Source organism: Cupressus sempervirens, chromosome 6 (assembly GCF_028749045.1).
Source record: "Cupressus sempervirens isolate cs-2001-9-10 chromosome 6, ASM2874904v1, whole genome shotgun sequence".
NCBI classification, from domain to species: domain Eukaryota; kingdom Viridiplantae; phylum Streptophyta; class Pinopsida; order Cupressales; family Cupressaceae; genus Cupressus; species Cupressus sempervirens.
The window spans coordinates 299473651-299491541 of NC_143123.1; the positions used below are offsets into that span (position 1 = coordinate 299473651).

Below are 17891 nucleotides of genomic sequence, written 5' to 3' on the forward strand. Positions count from 1 at the left end.
TATAGCAGCATAAGAGACTTTTCAATTATTGGTAAACCCACTATAGCAACATAAGAGACTTTTCTCATCTACAAATTTTTCACATTAAGGAGCTAGGTTTTAAGGTGTTTGTTTTTCTGTTAACAAAGGAACTGTCATTTTATACTTCCTAAAAGATAAGAGCTATCTAGACCTTTAGATCCTTTATACATATTGGCAGAGGCAAATATGTAACAGCCTCAAATTTCATCAGAAAAAGAATATAACAAACAGAAGTTTTACCATAAGCATTCTTCTATCCCTTAAAAAATATAATCAATCACCATGTATCTTAAAATGATAATATATACCTGTTGTCGACGCTTGACTGGAAGTTCTGAAAGGACATCTTTCTTCAACCTTCGAATCATAACTGTTTTCTTCATTAAAGCATGGAGCTCATCAAGATTACTAGCCCCTTGATATGTGCCAAAATATCCCTAATATCAAGCAATTTAAACAAATTGTTTGCTCAGACATACACTCCATTATAAGAATAAAATTACCCCAAAATACTCTGAATCCAATAATTGCAGAATAACTTACACCCTTGCAATATCGCTGTCCATAATGGTGAACATTCTTATATACACTAGGATGCAACGCTTGCAGCTGTAGATGTTAATCCCCACAATTCATAAATCAGCTACATCCATCAAAAATATAGAAACATACACACTTACACTAGGCAAGCATTCCTTCAATATTAAGTCTAGATTATTTAACTCCATTTTTAAAAACAGGTTTCACCTGTGTGAAAAGCTCAATGGGCCGTGATAATGCAGGAGTACCGGTAAGTAAGATACAGTACTGTGCTTTCTGCAGGACAAAAGCAGATTTTAGTGACTTGTGTCATTAAATACACTACATGTTGTCTAAAGACCACAAAACTATGTCTACAAATCTGTAAAAATGACAATAATAAAAGAAATACTTTACAAATAAAAATAACTACATGCAAAAGAGGAATGCAAGCATCTGTCCTTTTTGCTTGACCATTCTTCAAATAGTGTGATTCGTCCGCAATAACAATCTGCCAAAATAGAAACCATCCACAAATATAAATAGGAATCATAAGAAAATGTCTATTTGTAATATCAAATACAGGGAGGACAAAACACGTTCAGCTCTGCTCATTATTTAGACAAAAAAATATAGGGACGACATAGTATATAACCAGACGTAATCAAGACTATTCTATTACAAATGCTAAATAAATTCAAAAATATCTAGCCTCATAAATCGCATTAATGGCAATCCCATTACTAGCAAACAGCGAAAATCTATAGAATTAACATATCAGGAATATAGACATTTGTCAAAAACTTCAAATACAACAAATACAAAATTGTTTTACCTATGAACAACAAAAGTGAAAAGGTTAACCTAATAGTTTGGAACAAAGAGGATTTATTTTTTCACACTAACAAAACATGAAATTAATGTATGCAGCCAAGAAATAAGAATAAAATCCTGGCAAGAATTTGAAGCAAACCAAGCTGCCCACATCACTGCTGAGAAGAGCGTAGGGCACCATACTGCCAAAAAAGAATGCTAATAAGCTTTTGTGAATTCTGAAATTACTCTCCTCTAGTGCACTTGCCTTAAATTCACTGTCCATAAGAGTTTCTTGCAGCTTTGGTACAAGATCATAAGACACTATGTTGAATAGACCATCAAGCTGAACCCTCTTTTTTCCAGATGAGTACACAACTTTGAAACAATCCCTGATTGATCCAGCCCACTGTGACATCACAATCTACACTCCAGTACACCAATCCAGTCAAGATATTAGAGCATTGACATTAGATGATAAGCTGTCATAAACATTAAAGAATGTTGCATTTATAAGATAAATATTTTTCATTCAACACTATTAATATGCACAGATGAAAGCAATAGCAAACCTAAGTCAAATGTGCTGACTACCAACTACTACCGTCACCTTCATTCTCCCAGCAATCTTGCAAACTGGTTATGGCATTGAGAAAGTGCAAAATGGAAAAGAATCAAGTTACTCTGCCTAAATTATAATCCATATAGCTGTTATTCACAGGTTCTCCAATTATAATTGAAATTTAATTCAGAGTTGTTATAATTATTTATTTGGTCTTCATCAAGAGCTGCCTCATAGGTATTTTGGTTTCATGCCAATTGTTTGCATTAATGTCTACTGTCTGTAGTTGCACTTTTCACGTGTAGAAATCATATCGATGCATTTGAAAAGGTTAAAAAGGATTGCATTGTAACTTAGTTCTTTTCCTAGGCTTCTTGGTAAACTTTTGCAGGCATTCTTATATCATTGAAAACCATACCAAACAAGTAAACACACTCTGAAAACAAAATACAGTGAGAGAGTGAGAGAGAGAGAGAGAGAAAGAGAGAGAGTTTGCATGTGAAGTTTTTGACAAAATGTCAAACATCTAAAAAGTGAAGCAATTGATGATTTGTTACAGTTGGAACTAGTTGACGTTCTTACATCCCCAATGCCAAGATTTCCATTAAAGAACTTTGAGATTTACAACAGAAACTTAAAATAAATGCTTCCCCTAAGAACAACTCAAGATAACAATCACTGAAATTTGTTGATACATGCCACAAAGTATAAGATGGGTTAGCATATGATCCCTAAAACACATCCCTCATAAAAATCAATGGAAAAGAAATTTCATCACCAAAATCATGTTATTCCGAAAGCAATCTTAACAAACAAGGAAGCATTCAAGGACAGGAATTGTAATTAAATTGCCAAGCCTTTCTACGAATAAGGAAAGAACTTCAGAAGAATATGTGAGATCATGAGTACTCATAATAGTTTACATTTCTAAAGACAAGGTAAAATTAATGCACTTCAATCAGCAAACTCGTTTTCCACGAGAACTTTAAGTTGAGCCTAGGAAAATGTCATATTGGAAAGGAAAAAGACTAAGATTTTATTCAAAATAAAAGATGGATCATATGGATGCACCATGATGTGATTTATATTTACAGAACTGCATTTCTTTAGAGATAATATCGTTAGTTCATGATTGCTTGCTTGGACAACATTCTCATAGAGATTTTGACAAACACAAATAGTAATCATATTCAATAAATCGGTTGGTTATAAATTCCTCAAATAAGCTTAATGAAAATAATAAGAAAGCATTATTATACTCGTTACCATCATCCTGATTAAGCCATGGGTACCCTATAGATTTGTTTTTACAGCTGTTTAAAAAAGGTATAGACTAACTAACGAAGATAGCAACTAGAGAACAACAGAGATTGATGGTTTCATACAACTTTCCTACTGATATTTACAATTTTGTTTTCCTGTGAGATCGAGGACAGAGATGCTGTTGCCTCCTTAGCATGTCGATTTAGACAGCTGCCAGGCAGAAGTGGAATGAAGCAGGCTTGCAGTTCTACCAGTGAAAGTATGGTGATGGAGAGAGCAGCATCAAGAGACAAATGTTATTAGAAGATGTCAAAATGACCTATCTTTTAAGGTTGAGCATCCCTCGCTGATCTGGTCTGCACCCTACCATATCAGGGGTCCCTATCCTGCTCTGTAGGGTGAATGCTGTGAGTTTGGATAGGAGGACTGATGTGGGATTTTCTGGGGCGGTGAAGTTCAGTATATTCAAAACTACATCAAGTGGAGAGAAGTCTCACCAGTCAATGGTTCCACTGTTCCCTCCTCAATGATTCTACCATTCCCCCCATAATTCAAAGTTGGCTTAAACTACGATCACGGCTTCACCTCTGATAGTCTGCCTATAACCATCTAAAATGGTGCTCCAAAAGAGGCCTTGTCCCATCTCTAACATAAATCAATGTTGGAACTTTCATAAGAAAAGAGGTGATATTGTTCCTGAACCTGCCTAATTTTAAATATTAGGTCACTTGTAATGCTTTTCCTTTTTCCACGAAAAGGAACTATCTCTACCTCTCCACCCACACACAAATAGGTTTAAAAGGACAGAATTTGAATATCCTTTTTTCCCGAAGCATGGGCTTTTGGTCAAAACTCGACAAGCCAGAGAAGGTTGATTCAGACAGTTTCATGTAGTGCAACTTCAAGTAGGTGAAATAAAAGGTCTATTGTCCTTCTCCATCCAACTTTCACTTTTAATCTCTCCTTTTCCAGAATACCTTTCACTGCAGAACCAAGGAAAGAAAGATAAGCCATTTCTCTAATGCAGTAAATTTTCTCCTTCCTTCTTTACAAATTGAAATAGAAACACCCAAGATGCTGCTCAGGGAGGAAAGGATACTATATGTAAGCAGCTTGACTGCCAAGAATGCCTATGCTTAAGAGGATATTCAAGATTCTTAAGCCAGAGAAAAAAAAAATTTCTTTTATTTATCTGCACCTCCAGGTAAAACCATATATTCTCCTTTTTCTCTTCACTAAACAATGATACAGAAATTTAATAGTTCGCAACATTAAGTTACAAACAATACAGAAATAGATTTGAAAATACAACAAATCCTTACGATTCACCAAACAGAATAGATAGGGATCGACTAGGTATTAGATAGTTGGATCAAATGTTGTTCTTCATTGTTGTTCACATAGCTAATTATCTAATCCTCCAAATTTAGTTTCCAAAAATAGCATTCATTATACATTTACTATTCCCAACTGGTATTAACTAAACTATGTTAATTTATGCTTGATATGCCTTGAATTAATGTAATGTTCCCTTTTGGAAAGGTTAGAAAGGCTGGAAAGGTTAAACAATTTCTAAAGTTTAAAAAAAATATGTATTTAATTATTTAATATTTTCATCACATAAATGATAAATGATAAATATTTAATGATTATTTATAACTTTAGAAGGTTAATTAATTAAAGATTAATTGTATGGAAATGCAGCTGAAAGTATTGTCATATAAGAATCTCGGAAAGAGTACACAACATGATTTGGGAATTTATTTTATTGATTTGAGAAGTTTTCTCAAATTGTTCTTGTGAATGAATGCCACAGAATACCATTTTCGACAGGGAAAGGTCTGTCCTAAGGAGACTTGGAGAGATGATTCAGATTCTTCACTTGTGCTTCAATGGAATGTACAGGCCAAACAATAATCAGATTTATTATAATGTATTACATAGTTCTTGAATAACAATATTATTGCAGCTCAAAGTCTGCAAGATTGAATTCAAATTGCTCTTCAACAAAGCATAAAACTTACAATCAATATTTAGAAAATGGCATCACATAACACTTTAAATCAACACAAAGTTTGAAAGCAAGTTGGCCCTTTTATTGAAAGCAATATATTCTACGTCCAAGAAAAAGTCTTAGAGTGCATATATAAGCTAACAGGTTTTTGCATTCCCAAAAGATGATAATTACAATAAAGATCTCTCCTATCTATAGGTGAGATGCTGAGAAAGTAAAGTGGGGGAAACCTAACAAACTTTGAACTATTCCCTAACTAAACTTGACTAATGCAAGTCCTGATGTCCCGCAATGTGATTACATGTTCTAGCTTTGCAAGTAATACTATCACATACAATTCCATCTTGTTTCCTAATTACATATAAGTTGTTAAAAAAAATTAAGTGTCTGACAACACACAACTTCTACTACATCATTGTTTATTAGTCTTCATGCTATTACAGGATGTTCCATGATTGGTATGTTAAGGGCTGATGAAAGAATCTCAAACTAGAATATGGATCTGCATCATAATGGTGGTTATTGGGCAAGCATCGTGGTTCTTTTCCATCTCTGACTTCAAAGCATTCTATGCTCTCAATCATTCCATCATTTTTACACCTCCTTTTTGGATCCATTATGTGATTATTCCCACTTTGTGTACTTCTGCAACATTGGATCAGTTACTGGGATTTTGAAACCCGAGTACATGTAGGGAAGAACACCATATGTCATATGCGAATAACCAAATTATCAGAAGATCATTAGCTGCAACACAAATTTTCCACATGAGGGGAAGTACTTACAAGTTGGGAAGAGTGTGGGTATTCCAAGTGTTGGATATGGGAAGACATTCTTTCATCTCCAGGGGTAGTACTAGCTCTTTCGGGAAAGTTCCCTCTGCATAGCCATGGTGGGGAGCTCGTGATGTAGGAACATCAACATAGATCATTGAAAGCTTTGTGATCTTTAAGCTCGAAAGAGCAACCTGCATCTTTGTTGAACAATTATAGGACTTCTAAGAACAACCATGAGAGCACTGAACAATCAGAGCATCTTCCTTCACTTTCACAGTTTTGATAAAAACCTATACCATTATGATTTGATTATTGCTCTCCAAAACTACCCTGACGTCGCTGTGATGGCAGCGATGCCTTCTATGCTCTGATATCATTTCTCATGAAGGAGCAATGAGTAATTTCTTGGGCTAAGGTTTCAAATATTGTCTTCTTCCATTATGGCTTGCTGCACTAAAGCCCTCTCTTGACATTTCTCTACAGCCTCAGAATTTTCATAAATTATCAACATGTCCCTTGATGTTGTAACCATGAATACATTTTCTTTGAAGCAATCATAAACTTCTTAAGAAAATAAATCTCCACGCCAACAGAGATTAGCCTCAACATATCAATGAGAATCTCAAAGTAAAATGAAAAAATCTTTTTACTTAACAAACCCTTCAAGAATAGTGCAAAGAATTCTATGAATGGTGAATAACAATGCTTAGAGAAAAGTCACAATTCTCGAAGAGCAGTTATGAACATTACATCAAAATGAGCAACAAACTTGAAGACAATCTTCAATGACTGTTTTATTTTCTTAAAAAGCAAACAATGAGAAGGAAAAAAGACACAATGAGGAGATAGAGAGACAGAGATAGATTAAAAAAAGGCATAGATATTCTTTGCAGTTGTGGAAGATTGAATATTGTAAATGAAGCACAGACTATTTATACTCATTTTTCCAATTTAATGCAAGGGCCCTGTTTTCTTTATTCATCTTAAAAATCTAAGTTGAAATACTTTATTCAGATTTATCCCCTGTGATTACTGATTCTACAATCAATTAATTTAATTGCTACTAAAGGTGAAGTTGATTTCAATACAATTCTTTGATTATCAGAATTTTCATATGAAATGTTGTCTATGTGAAGTTTCTCTAATTGGTTTTCCCAAAGAAATTAAATTCAATTACACTAGCCGTTGTGTTGCCAAAGTAGTGCACAGTATAGCATTGTCTCTCAGAGTTGTATATAAGGACCTGGAGAAAGCTTGACCCTATTTACCCAAGGTTGGATAAGGGACTGGTCTGTAATTTATTTGGTGGAAGTGGGTTGATGTCTGAGGCTTTGAAGTTCAATATTATGTCGTTTGCATTACTCATGAACACTATTGCTTTCATTTAACTAATATTCATGTCATAAGTAAACATATCAAAGCATTCAAATAACTTTCATTTGATCGAGTTTAAGGATTTGTCCAACTTCACAACTCAAAAAGTCTATATTCACTATAGAAAAGCTTCAAACCAAGTGATTAGGATTTAAGGTGAAGGTTCACCCACTTAGGTTTAGCGAAGCCTAAAGTGCAGGGGAATTGAAGTATTCCTATCAAAGAATTGGCAAAGTTCTTGGATTTTCAATCTGTGGTTTTGGGAACCAAGAGACTACTACAAGCTAACCATCAAACAAATAATCGACTTCAACCATGCAAAGATCCTTGTTGGGCTTGAAGATGATGATGATGTCCTTGATCTGGATTATGCAAAGCATCATGTGGAAAGCTTGCCTATTCTACCACATTCGTGGTCATGTAAGGAAAACACATCTATTTGGGATCGGCTACAATCTATCCTTGCCAATACCAATATCTGGTTGAAAGGAGAGGCCTTATGTGCACCAAGATCAAGCCAAGTAAAGAATTGATTATGCTGGTCTAGTTTGCTTGACACCTGAGATCAAAGGAAAGGCTAATGATGGTACATGAACTTCAGCATCAGAGCCTCAAGTCTCATCCATTCCAAAACATGCCATGAAGGGAGGTAAGGATACAAGAAGGGTCCTTGAGGTCAAGACTACGGAGGCCCAAGGGAGCTGGAATGATTCCAATAATGAAAAGATACCGAAGGCGACATATCCAACAACACTTCCAGACTTTGCATCTGTGTCAGATGAGTCTCTTGATTCACCACTGGACACAATTGTAGGAACATTCATCATAGAACATGTATTTCATGTGGATTTAGTTATCATAACACCAACCTTCCCCATCTCCTTAGTTGCTCCTTCACTTACATAGAGGATCAAGACAACAACTTCGAGGATGTGTTTGATACATATCCCATATCTATTCCCTCCATGTCAATTCCATCTATGGCATTATTGGATTTTGAGCAATTCATGGCTGAGGCCATACATAGTAATCCTACACCAATGGTCATTCAGACAGAGACTCCTCGCATTGTCACCAGTGGTGCATGGGTGGACTCAGCTACCACATCCACAACATGTTCATCTTCCTTCTCTAACCCCCATGGTTATGTGCAATAACACAAAAGAGAAAGAAAAAACAAGTTCAAACAAGTTGCTAAACCTAAAGCCCTAAAGGACAAGAAAGAAAAAATAGTTTCCAAGGTTGTAGTTTGTAATAGTGAAGTCAACTATGTTGAGGTAGCTAAGCCCTTGTTTGACAAACCTGCAAAGGAGACGCAATCCACCTATTACAAGTTCACCAAAATTGAACTTGGTAAGCAAGCATGCCTGAGTTGTCAGCACAATGTACAAGATGCAATCACCTTTCTCATTAGAGGAATGATAAGCTATGGGAGAAAAAGAACAACTTTAAGGAAGAAAATACACAACTTCTTGAGACCATTGAAAAGATGAATAACTCTTCTCAGAGAGTTGATCCCATTTCAACATATCTTCCTAAGCATGTTGTACAGATGGAACAAAAGGCCAAGGCTCTAGATGATTAGTGTGGCAGCTTGGAATCACAGGGTGTGCAGGTGATCCAAGATGGATTATGTATGTTGGAGAACGCTAGGGAAGGTATTAATAGCTTGATTGATCATCATGCACCATTCAATAAACAATTGAAAGTGATGGAGGGAAGCATAAATGTTTGGAAGGTTATGTTAGATGTTGATCAACAAATAGTACAGGAATATGATGGCATCTCTTCATTAGAGATGTATCACAATTACCTAGATTTAATGGTTAAAAGACAGCATGTGATCTAGGAATTGATAACAAAGCTCAAAAAGTTGTAGACTTCTGCTATGTCTAAGAAGTTATAATCAGCAGAGGTTTCCAGGAGTTTGCATACAAGCTAGTCAATGGAGAAGGTTATCTATAGGATGAAGAAATAGTAATGCTTGAGTAGACATAAGTAATTTTTCTACAGCTTGAGGTGGATGACTTTGATTGTAGTTCCATTGATGAGCTAACGAATTTTATAGTCTTACTGAATAGTCTCTAAAAGAGTATTGGAGCATGCAACAAGCTAGACTCGAAGAGCACACATGCAGTCCATAAAACAAATGTTATTGCTAAATACATAGGAGCATCAAATCCATCTATCATGCAAGAGACTCTTATAAAGTTCGAAACCTTCGTCAACTCACTCTAAAGATTATCATGGACACTGTTATTTTTACATACTTTCATAGAGTAGGATAGGTTTGTGACAAAATGTATGCAGAGCCTGAATATGTTGTAAATACACGGAAACGTGTACCTATATGGTAGCTTCATGCAATCAGTTGCCAATGCTTTAGGACTAGCAACATTGAATAAGTCAAATTTAGTTTGTTATAGAATAAGTCAACATGGTTGAGGGTTTCCACTTTTCTCTCCAATTTATATATATATATATAGGAGAAAGCCCATTGTATATAGTCATCTTTTGTTTTAGGCAAGAAGGCTATGCTTAGATATCTTGTACTTTGAGGACTTTCTGTTTCATAGTACAATTTTTAGAATTCAATAAAAGAAGCAAGATTTTCAAAACTTTGTGTTGCAAATATTGAGATTAATTGATGTTTTCTTATGTTGCATTAACCATTATTGAATTCATTCATTAGCTCCTCTTGTGTGAACCATTCGAACATTGAGTTTAATTTCTGACTTTATGCTTCAAAGGAAGAGATTGTTATAGTTTGATAGTTGTCACAATCATTGTGAGTTGAAGACTTTGAGCTTCAACTTTGAGGATTTTATTTAGATTTAAGGGTATCTGGTAGGAGACTTTGGGGCTTATTACTTATTTTGTTCGTTTCTTGAATCAGATTAAACACAAGAGACTTTGGGCTCTCGTTCTTCACCGACCAAATATAATTGTAACTATTGTCTTAGAAGTTGTTCTTAAGTCAACCACCCAACCATCGGTCTTCTCATAGCAGTATTTACTTTTTGTTGAATTTGAAGTCATAGCTGTTCATAACTTCATACATCATTCCTAAAAAGAGGAGGAATTAATTAAGAGAAATGTCCATTTGGTAATTCCAATTGAGTCTCTATTGAAACAACATATGATAAGAAAGGAACCTCAAGAAGACAGATTTATCACACTATATGTTGCCTAAATTTACAATTTTGTAAGTTGTGGTCTTAATAGCTTATAAAAAATTTAGCCAACATCTACAAAAATCATGACGGGCTTTGCAAGCAGCAATACGAGTAAAAATATGCTTGATCTCTTTTAAAAACGCATTATACGCCCTTGCACAGACTTTTAGGCGAGTGCTGCAACTGCTGGGATTGAAACATGCATTTTAATGCCTCATGACAGGATTTTAAAGTCAAGACACAAGCTAAGAAATGCTAAGGAAGGCATTGATGGCTTTTAGCATTTCAAAAACATGCTACAATAATGCAGCGACAAGCTTCAAAAGCCACTTGCAAAGCAAAAATGTGATTTTTTCAGTATGGAAAGCATATCAGAATCATTGTTTCTCTCTTTCAGCAACAGGGTTTTCTAAAGAATTTGCAAGATCTCTTTAATACAACACGTTGCTTTAACGACCTCACAGACTATCGATGTCTTTTTTTATTGTATTAACAAGTCATTTTAAACATATAAATGGGTTTTGTATATGTGATGCACACCGAAAACAACATCTTTATGCAAGGAACCTGACCTCGAGATTTTGCTTGGCCTTAGCAAGACTTGTAACATTTGGAAGAAACAATTACTGTTCAAGACAGGCTTTTGTATATGTTTAGCATATAAAAATCACCACCTTTGCTCTTCGATAGGGTTTTGGAACATGCTTGCAAGATTAGAACATGCCAAAAAGAGCAGCGAAGGGATTTTAAGTCATCACTACAAATAAAGCATGCCTTCCTCTAGAAGAAAAATAACACTTGCAAATAGGCTTAAAAAGCCCACTTGACAAGCATGAGTTTATTTAAAACATTATTTTGTTTCAAGGATGGGCTTCTCGTGCACATTACAAGCATTTAAACTTTTAAAGAAAAAGGAAGTAATGAAGCTCAAAAAGCCCACCAATACATTGCCATTAAAGTTCACATATTGCCTTGAAAATATGTAATGATGAAGGTTTAATTCCACTTTGCAAGTAAATTACCCCCAAGATGATATGTAGTAACTAACAAAAAGCCCAATTTCATGACTTTAAGAGGCCTTGAAGGACTTTTGTTACCACATCACAAACTTTTAAACAAGAAATGAAGGCTTGCATGTAGTAGAGAATAAAGTAATATTGCACTTAGCACTAGTTAAAGCTTGAGCGGGTTGGGTAGTTAGCAGGTGAGGGAATGAGGCCATTGGTTTTCCCAACCAACTGACCCTTTTATAAGTACTAGGAATATTAGCAATGTACTCATGATGTTTTGGTATGAATAAAGTAAATCATTTCCTCGCCAATTGGTATTGTGGTATTAAGGTACATTCTATGTTTTGCTCTATATGCATATCTTTATTATTCTGTGAACTTGAGTAGTATTTTCATTTTACATTTTAAGCATCGTTGCCGAAGTCTAAAATCGGAGGTCATTCGCAAGACAAGATGGAGTAATAGGAAGATCATTCCTACCATGCATACAACTAACAAATAGTGACGGAGAAGAGGAGGGAATAACCAAACAAGATCAGTTGACACCCAATTTGGTGATAGCCTGGGAAGTTGCGGTCAATCAATACAAAGGGAAGCCCATGAGAGAACAGTTCCTGAGGGCACTATACGCAACAAACTTTCAATGCCATCGAGTAGTGTACGATATACTAGGACAAATTCCTTGCCTATTGGCACGAAACTTGTTACATGATGAGGAAGAAAGAGTCGAGGTGACAGAGGAGTCAACAAGTACTCTAGCAGTTTGTTGAAAGAAGAACATGGGCATGTATTTTAGAAGAGGGGGATAATTCCAGGAAGAGAAATAAATACTAAGCAAATCGATGCCCCTGATCCCAAACAAATATCTAAGGTGGGTACTAGAGGAAGAAACTGAGGATGAAGAATCCTTGAGGACGTTACGACTCCAACAGCAAGAGGAGAGGCGTCATTATTTAAGGGGGCAAGGGACCCCACCCGGATCCAAGAAGGGCCAATTGAGCATACAATCAAAGGAATAGCCAATTTGGGTATCTCTGAGACACTAGGAAGGAAGTTAGGGTGTAGAAACCAAGAGACCTCGACAAAGAGAGAACTTTGAGAGGACCAAATCCTACATAGGAAAAAAGACGATACTTACGAGTCAAGCAATCAAAATCAAGTCCATCTGGAGGGAACTTCCAATCAAGAGAAAGTCTCTCATCAAGGAGTGTTCCATCGGGAGAAAGTGTTCCGACATGAAGAAGTGTTCCATCAGGAGGAAGTGTTTTGATAGGAAGGAGTGTTTCATCAGGACGAAGTGTTCCATCAGGAGGAAGTGTTTTGTCGGGAGCAAGTGTTCCATTTGGACGAAGTGTTTCATCGAGAGAAAGTGTTCGAATAGGAAGGAGCATTCTACCGAGCGGAAGTGTTCCGTTGGAAGTGTTCCATTGGGAGGAAGTGTTCCATTGGCAGAAAGTGTTCCAGAAGGAAAAAGTGTTCCATCGAGAGGAAGTCTTCCATCATGAGGAAGTGTTTCATCGTGAAAAAGTGTTCCCTCAAGAGAAAGTGTTCTGTCGGGAGCAAGTGTTTTGTCAAGAGGAAGTCTTCCATCAGGAGGAAGTGTTCAGATAGGAAGTGTTCCATTGGGAGGAAGTGTTCCATCAAGAGGAAGTGTTCCATTAGGAGGAAGTGTTCCAACAAGAGGAAGTGTTCCGATAGGAAGGAGTGTTCCATCAGGGGGAAGTGTTCTCATCTCGCCTGGAAGCAAACCAGCAAGAGGGAATATTCCACCAAGAAGCAAAAAGGGAAACATAATGGCAATAGACAAACAAAAATTGCCTAGATTTATCGAGGACGATTCAGAGGACCCCTCGCGTCACTGTACAACATGCATAACCATATGGCAAGCTAAGGGAGAGAATAATTTAGACGAATGGCTAAAAGCTTTCCTTGCCACACTCAGAGGTATAGCAATCAATTGGTATACAGATTTGGAGGCAAGAAAGAAGAACAAATGGAATAATCTCCACACAGCCTTTGACAAAGAATTCAGACTCTTGAGGGACAATGATGAAATAGTGACCGAGATTTATAATACAAGGCAAGGAAAAAATGAATCCGTTAAAGTCTAAAGTATAAGGCTAAAAGAGCTTATAGGAAAACTTGACAACAAGCCTGCAAATGGACTAAAGAAAAGATGGTTCATTGTAGAACTGACACTGTCCCTTAGGAAAAAGATGAAAATGGTTCCACCATCAACCTTTGTGGATGCGTGTACTAGCGCAATGGACATAGAAAGCGAGAACAAAACCTCCAAGGCAAAAAGGCATGGAAGCACGAGTGAAAGTTCAAAACAAACTGAGGACGAATCCAAAACCATCCAAGCCCTGAGAAAGGAGATCAGGTGATTAAGGAGGTAACATGGAGTAAGGAAGAGAGAAAAGAAGGGAGGCAACTTTGGTACATGGACTATGAAAAGGAAGGCCAAAAAAAGGGGCATGTCCAAGGAAAGGATTTTGTGAGATTTGTCAATTGTTGGGACACACAATCAATGACTGTCCCTACAATCTGAAAACACGAAATGCTCAAGTATTCTTCACACAAGGAGAGCAATCTACACCACCCTCCAAAGAATAGAAATACAAAAGCCTCTAGAAAATCTTCATTGTCAATGATGAATGGAGATACATTATGGATTTGGTGAAAAGTAAACTCACAGCCGGAAGCTGCACCTTCAACATTGCCTTTTGGATGTTGCAAGTGGTTGACGAATTGTATAAAGGGTAGGCCTATAATTGAGCACAATTCCTTTCAGAGAGACTTCAAGAATTCATGGCGGTAAAGCACAAGGCGTTTTACATGCCCCATCATGTCGTGGCCTTATTTCTGGAAGCAGAATGGAACCAAGTGGGTAGTTAGCATAGAGGGACATTGATACCAACTAACAGGGTGGAATCCTACAAGCTAGCTATGACATATTGGCTTCACGTGGACACTATGGCAATAGGATCTCACAACGGCGAACCTCAAAAAAAGAAACCAAAACAGGCAATTGAAGAGCACCAACAGGACGCATTAGTGGGTAGTAAGGACGAGTAGGAGGATGGAGAGAGTTCAGAAGAGGACTCTAGCGACACATAATCATCTTCCACAAACTCTCAGGAGTAAAGATCCACTTAAGTCACCTGCACGGAACTCCGAAAGAAAGTTGCCTTCTTGCCACCAGCCGAGGGGCCACTTCCCATAGGGATACCAAAATCTGTGGAGATTTACCAAGATAGTACAGCTCTCCATGATCAGGGTACCACTCTTGCTTCAAGGAAATGGCTCTTAAAGGAGGGGAGGTAACCCAGGGCTTGGCAATCAGTCATACTGACATTACTACGCAAGAGAGGGGACCGATAGACGAGGATTGCAGTAATGAACGGCGAAAAATTCTGCAATGGGGGGCTTCCAAATTGTCCCTACCAAGGGGGGTGCAACTAACTACTCCAAATCACACCCGTACTGAATGATAGACTTGAGACACTAGACAAAATGTGCACATAAGGTGGGTAAAAAACACCATTAGGCCCTCAAGTAGTTCGCCTAGTTTCTCTCGTTGTACAGTCGATACAAGTAGAGACAATGGGTAACCAGCAGGGAGAGATTCACACTAAGGAGAATATGGAGGATACAATCCTTGAGGAGGTAGACAGACTACTTGAAGAAGGGATGGTTTCTTCTCCTATGGAAGAAGTTAACAAAGATTTGGTGGAAATAGAGAGTGAGAACGTAGAACCTATTGGTTCCCAAAAACGCAAATTGCAATCCTACGAGCCTTGCCTGCTCGATGTTGCGATATCCAACTAGTAAAGGCCAACTTGACAGGATTGATCGATGCAATACAAATCCCCTACACTTCTAGCTCTGCAAAACCAAGGTGGGTGTACCTAATCCTAGACAACAAACTTGGATCCAAGACGTTTATAGCAAATAGATTCAATGCAAAGACAATTTCTCGAAATGGCAAGATTTTAAGGAAATTTCTGGATTGATAACTATGAGTATTAATCTTTGAAATATGATTACTTTAATAAACTTGAGAATACTGAAATAAGATTAAAAATGAATTACTAAAACAAATAGATATCAAACCCTTAAAAGAAAAAGATTAGAATATTGCTAGCATATAGATTGAGAAATATGAGCGAGTTAATGATCAGTGCTGAAATTTAAAAGGGCAATAGAGTCAAAACTATATGTTTTCACATACAACTTTATGATATTATGTATATTTAATCTATAAACAATTCAGTTATCAAGATGCGTCAAATTATTTCATTTTAATACATATTTAAACTAGTCTATAATGTTTTGACCCTTATATGGACAAAATAGATACAAATAAAGAAAACAATAATAATATTTCACGATATTTCTATTTGTCGGGTTTAAATAGCAACGAATAATTTGATCACTTATCCTAATAACATATTATTGATAGAAAATTAAGATGATCACAAGGGACGAACTATGTAGTAATTTTAACTCTAAAGCAAATAAAAATCTTACTGATTATACTGCGGAAAAATTCATGTTGAAGACACTCAAATGTTGATGCTGCACTCAACATAATTTTATATCACACAATATCGAAATATATGCCCAATAGTTTTGCTATCCAAGAGCTTAGTTCAACTTCAATCTCTTCCAAAAAAAGAATTTTAATACCATATATGCTTCAGGAATGCAGAGAGCTTTTGAAAAAATAAACAATGTCTTGTTTGATTTTTCATTACATATTTATAGAGAATGAAAAGGCATCAATTATATTCCAAACCTTGCACCTCTTCATTAAAAACTAATCCATATTTAATTTTTAATATGATTTGAATTATAACCGGCCGTTACATCTTTCCTATGGCTTATAACATTTGATGTGATTTCCACCCACCGAGTAGTGATTCGTAGCCCATATTCTGCAATATCCACTCACACCATCTGTCTAGACCTCTCGTTCATCACACATCCATGAAAACTCTTAATTACTCTATTCTTTCTATGTCCTCGTCTATGCACTTTGCACTTGTTCTAATATCTATATTTCTCAGGATTCTCCTGTACATGATGGTTCCGACATCTGAACGTACACCTACCAAAAATATACAAGGCGCTATAAGTAAGTATATAAGTAATAATTTTATGGGAAAGACTTACCAAAAGGTTCTATGGAAGCCGTTGACGCTGAGAAGAACAAATTCAATTCAAAGGATTGCATATATTATGACTTTTATGTGCCGTCAATATGCCAACCACCATGTATTATTACCGTGTGATTCTGAAAACACATACTAGCGCTCTTCTCCATGATGGCCTGCTGAATATTGTCAGTTTCAAACCTAACAGTACTAAAGAAAACTATTTATGGGCAATGATTCATATAAGATAAAGTATCTAGTCATTACATCAGTTCAGTTGTGGTTCCTCTCTCTGCAAATATAAATACTAGAATCATAAAAATCTAGAATCTACAGGTGCCATATCCATTGTTAATTATCACCGTATATGACTGTTGTTGCTCCATTACAAGCATGTATTGGGTGTCTAAGCCCTGTTTACATTTATCACTATACGATCTTTAACAATTTCATTGTAAACATCTAGCATAATACATACATATTTTCTTTCATCCATTCAATATCTTGAAACAATTAACCATCCTAATGTAATATAATTGATATGTAATTCCACTATAAAATGAATCCTAAAACTCCATTAGTTTGTGAACATGATCGTCACCATCTTCAAATGCACAGCAGAAATGAATTTTAAAGATGAAGGTTGATACTCATAGAATCTAGCAGAAATGAATGGCTAAAAATTTTGAATTTTAAGGCTCCATCAGTGGCTCTTGTTGGGGACATATGCCCCTTGTGGGCATAGCGTGCATCTCAGCTATCTCTGGAGGAGCAAACCTGTCAAAACACAGGGAGTAGTCAATTCATGAAATAATACAGATAAAAATCTAAAGAAAAACAAAACAAAATAGGGAAAGGAAAAATAACTCCCCTTTATATGCTCATTGAAAAATTGACTTAAGATACTGTCGATGAACTGGAATATCCTACATGTGACCATCTGTATTCTGCAAAAATAAGAGTGTTCCCCAACCTTTTCAAAGATGATAAATGGTCCAAACCATATGGACTCGAACTTACCATGTTTCTCTTTGTCTTGATCTTTTGTATTCCATTTCAAGACCCAATCACCTACTTTAAAAGATCGGTTTAAATTTTTCTTGTCATGACGAAATTTAACTTCTTGTTGTTTATTAATATTTTGTTCCTGTGCAAGCCTTCGTACTTCATCCAGCTCAATCAGTGCATCTGATCTATTTTCCAT

At 36.3% G+C, this 17891-nt stretch overlaps 1 protein-coding gene across 3 annotated transcripts in view; it reads right to left on the reverse strand.

Moving 5' to 3' along the window:
* Positions 1-17891, reverse strand: part of CHR18 (chromatin remodeling factor18) — a 311394-nt gene that overhangs the window by 149097 nt on the left and 144406 nt on the right. For all 3 annotated transcript variants that reach the window (XM_089787935.1, XM_089787937.1, XM_089787936.1), the window contains exons 17-21: positions 1622-1777; positions 974-1051; positions 769-837; positions 565-630; positions 330-458 (exon numbers count right to left, since the gene is read on the reverse strand). In XM_089787935.1, the coding sequence (XP_089644061.1) occupies positions 330-458; positions 565-630; positions 769-837; positions 974-1051; positions 1622-1777 (498 nt within the window). The remainder of the gene's footprint in view (positions 1-329; positions 459-564; positions 631-768; positions 838-973; positions 1052-1621; positions 1778-17891) is intronic.